This window comes from Amia ocellicauda, chromosome 23, assembly GCF_036373705.1.
Source record: "Amia ocellicauda isolate fAmiCal2 chromosome 23, fAmiCal2.hap1, whole genome shotgun sequence".
Lineage (NCBI taxonomy): Eukaryota > Metazoa > Chordata > Actinopteri > Amiiformes > Amiidae > Amia > Amia ocellicauda.
Window position 1 is genome coordinate 15,843,932 of NC_089872.1, and position 5,666 is coordinate 15,849,597.

The window sequence follows — 5,666 nt, forward strand, 5'->3', positions numbered from 1 at the left end:
TTGATATATTAAACTTTGCTTTTGTAGAAAGTGTAGCTTTGTATTTGATGATAAAGTGCACCTTTCTAGAAAACTAATGAATCCCAGTGGCATGCAATAAAAACAGCTGAACAATGTGTTTCTGCACGGGCACAATGGCTCATTGGGGTGCTTCACTGTCATTTGTTTCCGTCATATTTGATTGTCTCCGTATTGAGGGTAGTTGACCATGGGACCTGAGCAGCAGAGCTCTCTTTGATCCTCGTCCGTAGCTCTCTGCATGTGCCAAGATCTGGACACAGAAGAGTAAACAGAACTTTCCAACCTGTCGCCATTGTGGGATTGTCTATAAAAGATATGGCTCCAGTTTTAAGTGGGTCTTAAATTGTTCTATGTGGCATCACAAACATATAAAAAGGAAAAGGCATGGATGAGGGTGAGGATTCCAGTGTGAAGGTAATATTTCCCAATGTTACATAAAACAAAATGTATTTACATGATAAATGCATAGATTAATTTCAAGGCTTCCAAAATAAGGCTCCGATTTGACTTGATATGCAACATTTTAAATTAAACTGTATATATAAATATATTTTTAAAACCACTGTGGTGGCTGTCTTTTGTAATAAGAAAATACATTGTTTTAAAGAAACAGCTTAATTACTTGTTAATATCATAGTGAAGTATTTAAAGATAACTACACATTTACAGTAGCACACTATTCCTGTACTTCTCTGATTAGTTTCAGAGATGATTCTTGCAAGATAAACTACTGACAATTCAGAAAACAACTGTTAAGGAATTGTGAATTCTGTATTTTCAGAATTCTATTTTAAAACTATACTCACAGCATACAGTGGCATATTCATGAAATGTGTTTTGACACCATATTATATGTACACTTATTTATACTTGCAATTTCCATCACTCTGAGCTTCTATTAATGCATGAACCTGCAGTGTGAAAATGCATTATTGCTACTCAAGTGAAGATAGAAGTACTAGGAAATTCTTGTTTGTTTGTTTTTTAATCATGAGCAAGAGTAAATATGCCATGACTTCTGTCGATGCTTTCAGGAAACACTGGAGAAGAACACTGATGAAGTGGATGGCAGTGGGGTTAGCCTGGGAAAGAGAAAAGGAGTCAGAGTAAGTGGGAAATACGTGCCCTCCATGGAGCAGGAGAGCGGGGAACCCCCTGTAATCTCGGCACCTTCCTACAGTAGCAGGAGGCAGTCGGATGCATCCCTCACGGTGGTGTACCCTCCGCTGCGAAAACCAGCCAGCTACCCACAGGTGAATGAGCAGCTTGGGAAAGGATACCAGCAGGAGGCCAGCAATCAAAGCAAAGAGAGACCCGAGGCGCTGCAAACAGATTGTGAGCCCAGCGACGACTGGCATAGGCAGGGCGGGGGGAGCAGGAGCCCAAGCTCAGATCCTGGAATCTCTAAACAAACTTTAGAGGAACTGAAAAACCTCTTGCGAGAGAGCTCTCTCCTGAGCCCCCGAGGCAAGGAAACCAGCAAGCCAGGCAGCGGGTACTCCTACTTACATGTAACAAAGCCCGAAGGCCGGCCAGATGAAGGACCAGTGAGGTCTTTCACAACCTTCAGACCTCTATCAGAGGACTCACAGAGAACACAGAAGGCAAGGGAAAGACTTTCTCCCCAGCCTAAATCCACCCTAGACACAACCAGTTCCAGCAGGCCTGAAAGTATCAATCTGAAACCAAGCAATTCAAGGCACACTACAGTTGATACTGGAAACAAAGGCAATTACACAACCATTTCTCAGACTGGTGAGTTTTGTTGTTATCATGAGGGCTTATGAAGTTGAATAGTTGCAGATATGTTAAATCATAGTAAAATACTTAATTCCACTTAAAGCTCTATCATTATCATTTGAATGTTTTCTATTTACTTTGAGTAATATATATAAATAATTATTGCTTGTGTCTAAGGTACACATGAAAACGTAAACAGTAAACAACTACAAGTTAATTTTATGTTAATTGCCAGTATGAAATTAAATCCTTGCCCAAAACATATTTTTTCAGATAATTTAAAGGACCCAAATGTGGAAACCCATGGATTTCAAAGTTCTATTCATTTCACCTCAGGCATCGAGCACATAAAGCAACAGATTGCAAGGGAGGAAATAAGTTTTGTCCGTTTTGAAGCAACGGACCTGCATGGAGTTTCAAGGTCCAAGACTGTTCCAGCGCGCTTCTTTCAGGTAAAGACCCACATCTTGTGTCCATCTCTTCTCCAGATTACACCAGTAAAGCGTTTAGGCAATAGACATTTGTATTCTAAAAAAATTGTTTATTCCAAACACATTCCATCCTATGTTTCGTCTTCCTTTTTCATCCAAAAGTTTTCCATCCATGCTGATGTGCTGGTCAGATATACGTATCTTTGATTTTTGATCTATACAAAGCTGTAAATCATAACATTAGTCTTACTTAAGTTCATTTTGTGTCTGATGTTCTTTGAGTGCCTGCATTTGAAGCTGCAGGTCTTCAGGAGTAAATGCAAATACTGTATGAAAACATGATCAATAATCAATTGGCAACCTTTTTAATCTTTCTATACTGCAGGAAAAAGCCATATATGGTGTCCCAATGCCAAGAAGCTACCTGGAACTTACCTTGAGCCCTAAAGACAATGAAGTAGACCATATCAGTGCTGCCAATTTCAACAGCGATGTCCTCCTCATCCCTGATCTTCTTACCTTCCGGATCCTCCCCTGGGCCGAAAAAACAGCCCGAGTGCTCTGTGACTCTTGCGCGGTCACAGGAAACCCACTGCGTACATCTCCTCGACATATAGCCAAACAGCTGCTCAATCAGCTTAAATCCATTGGCTTTTCTTTGCATTCATCCTTCACATACGAGTGCTGTATTTTTGGAGTCCCAGAGAAGATAAATTCAAAGACCCTGTTTTTTCCAGCTGCAACCTTGCTGAGCAACCACGACTTGCCATTCTTTCAGCAGCTCATTAATGGCATGTATTTCATGGGTGCCGATGTAGACAGCTTTGCTTCTGCTAGCGGTCCTGGACAAATGGAGATCTCTTTCCAGCCAGAGTTTGGCATCAACTCGGCTGACAATGCCTTTACTTTTAGAACGGGCATCAAAGAGATGGCCAAAAAGCATGGTTACATCGCAAGCTTCTTCACTGATGATGGGTTCTATAACTCGGGGGTGTTCTCCCACAGTCTGTGGGATGTCAACGGGAAGAAGAACCTCTTCCAGTCAGGGGGTGGTGAACTGTCCGAGTTTGGGAAGAAGTGGTTAGCCGGGCTGCTGCATCACTCAGCGGCACTCAGCTGTTTGATGGCACCAGGCGTTGGCTGTCGCCGCCAAATTGCTAAAGACATAAAGGAGCCCAAACACGTTGTTTATGTGACCTGGGGATCCAATGACAATAGCTGTGCCTTTAATGTAAAATATCATGGAGGAAAAGGTACACACATTGACAACAAGCTGGGCTCAGCTACAGCAAACCCATACCTTGTTCTGGCAGCTACAGTGGCGGCTGGCTTGGATGGCATCAAGAGGAATCTCACGCTCAATGGTGGTGTGAATGGATCACAGAACCAGGAGCTGTTGAGGCACTACCCTATTCCCTTAAAGCTTGAGGATGCCCTGGTCGCTCTGGGGGACGACCACATCATCAGAGGGGCATTGGGAGATGCCTTCATTCAGTATTTCATTGCTATGAAACGCTATGAGATAGAAACTAAAGAACTAGACGCAGAGAGAAACAAATGCTTGGAATATTTCATTTAGGGAACAATGCCATTCTGCCTTCATTATACACAACTATTGCAGCCCCCTAATGGTAGCAAGCACTTAACTGTTGAGAAAGGTTGAAACGAATAGGGGTGTGTGACCAACAGGCGTTGAAATATTGAGTTGATTGTTTTCTATCTTTCAAAATGCACCACATGTTAAACAATCGTATATTGGCAATACTTAATATCACATGTAGCAGAGGTTACTGCTGAATAGATAAATAAACAGTAAAACCTAGATTGCTTTGTATTAATTTATCATATTGGATGTTTTTTATTGTTGTAATATTTTTATTATCAGGCTCTGATTATTTGATATACACTTACAAATTGTTTTTCAGTTATGCTTTTAAAGGACTACATTTCATACCTATTTAATGCATTGCTAAATTAAATGGATATTTGTTGATTTAATGTAGGATTGCCATATAGCTCTTTAGATTAAAGCATGACATACAGATTGAATTAAAAGCTAAATGGTTTGTCACTATATAGTTAATGTTTGTAGAGTATAACATTGTAAGAGTACGGGATCAAAAATTAAATTCTGTCAATCTGTTAAACTATTGATCCCAAAGAAAAGGAAAGGCAAGCTTAACCTAATCCAAATTTTGTTTAAAGATAGAAATGATTTCCTACAATAACAATATGCAAATAAATAATTAAATACATTATTCAACTGAGCTATAAATCTTACTTTCAGTTTAATGCATGGAGAACTAGTGATATAAATGAATCAACAATTTATAGTTTGCCATTTTCTTACATGGATTTTAGATTGAAAAAAGTAAACCTTGTTGTTTAGATGTACTTAGAAACCATGATAATACTTAAGGTTCTCAAATTAAAAGCAGTGGGCAAGTGTTCAGCGATTAATGCATGATGTCTGTTCCCTTTGTTGTTAAACTTTAGGCAAAATACCCATTCAAGAATATATGAACCAGGCCTACACGTTTAACACACAAAGGGAGATAAAATAGTGTTGCCGAAGATTCACGAACTGAATACAGATTTCAAGAGAAGCATGTATTCGATATTGAGAAGCACAGATTCTTCCAATGGTTTATTTGATGACATTATGCTTACATATATCACCATCACCTTTATCGATCCACTGCTGGATGAAGGCCTCCCCAAGATGGTTCCATTTGCATATATATATATATATATATATATATATATATATATATATATATATATATATATATATATATATAATGCCAAACATAACCTGGACTGCTTTTCTTTTTAAAAATAAATTTAAATTGATATGAACCATTTTCTCATGGGAATTCATTTCCTGGTATGTGTGGAGTTTTTCATATACACAGATATATGTAAAATGTATGACTAGAGGTTTCACTGTATGTAAAGGCACTTTTATTTTGCATTAAACTACACAAGTGTCCAAAGTCCCTACCGAAATAAATCTATGTGCTAGAGAAACAACACAAATACAAATCTCCAGGAATTTTCTTTGGCTTGACTACAGCCAGAGGGCAGCAGAGTCAGTCCAGGAAGTCTTATAACCACTGCTGGAAAACCCATCGCTCACAGGGATAGTTACTGAATTAGATTAATACAGAACTCTGATTCTGTTTTCAGTAAGATGCATCGGGGATAGTTCATATTGGACTGTTAACAAGTATTCATTTGCTCGCTATTGTTCTATAATTTTGTTTCCTTTCCATTTGAAATCACTGTCAGCTCTCCAAGTCACTGTGCATGCTCATTTATAGGATATGACTAATTTAATATCGAAGTGCATAACTAAGGATTACAAATACTTCTTATCTTATTGCCAAGGTGGAACGGGATAAGTTTTGGAAATGGGGAAAAAATATTAAAAACAAAAATACATATAAATGTTATGTTTATTATGATTATGCA

The 5,666-nt window shown here is 38.6% G+C and overlaps 1 protein-coding gene across 1 annotated transcript; it reads left to right on the plus strand.

Moving 5' to 3' along the window:
* The first annotated feature begins 216 nt into the window (after positions 1–216).
* Positions 217–4,902, plus strand: lgsn (lengsin, lens protein with glutamine synthetase domain). Its single transcript, XM_066696707.1, has 4 exons — positions 217–435; positions 1,056–1,776; positions 2,035–2,213; positions 2,578–4,902. The coding sequence occupies exons 1-4, from the start codon at positions 406–408 to the stop codon at positions 3,769–3,771; spliced, it is 2,124 nt and encodes a 707-aa protein (XP_066552804.1). The 5' UTR covers positions 217–405; the 3' UTR covers positions 3,772–4,902.
* Positions 4,903–5,666: the final 764 nt, after the last annotated feature.

What these genes read in the sequence shown, in the direction of transcription:
- lgsn (XM_066696707.1), top strand. Translation starts at nt 406, where the DNA reads ATGGATGAGGGTGAGGATTCCAGTGTGAAG. An exon ending in GTGAGGATTCCAGTGTGAAG is followed by an intron (nt 436 to 1,055) that starts GTAATATTTCCC and finishes CGATGCTTTCAG; the next exon opens with GAAACACTGGAGAAGAACAC. An exon ending in TTCCAGCGCGCTTCTTTCAG is followed by an intron (nt 2,214 to 2,577) that starts GTAAAGACCCAC and finishes TCTATACTGCAG; the next exon opens with GAAAAAGCCATATATGGTGT.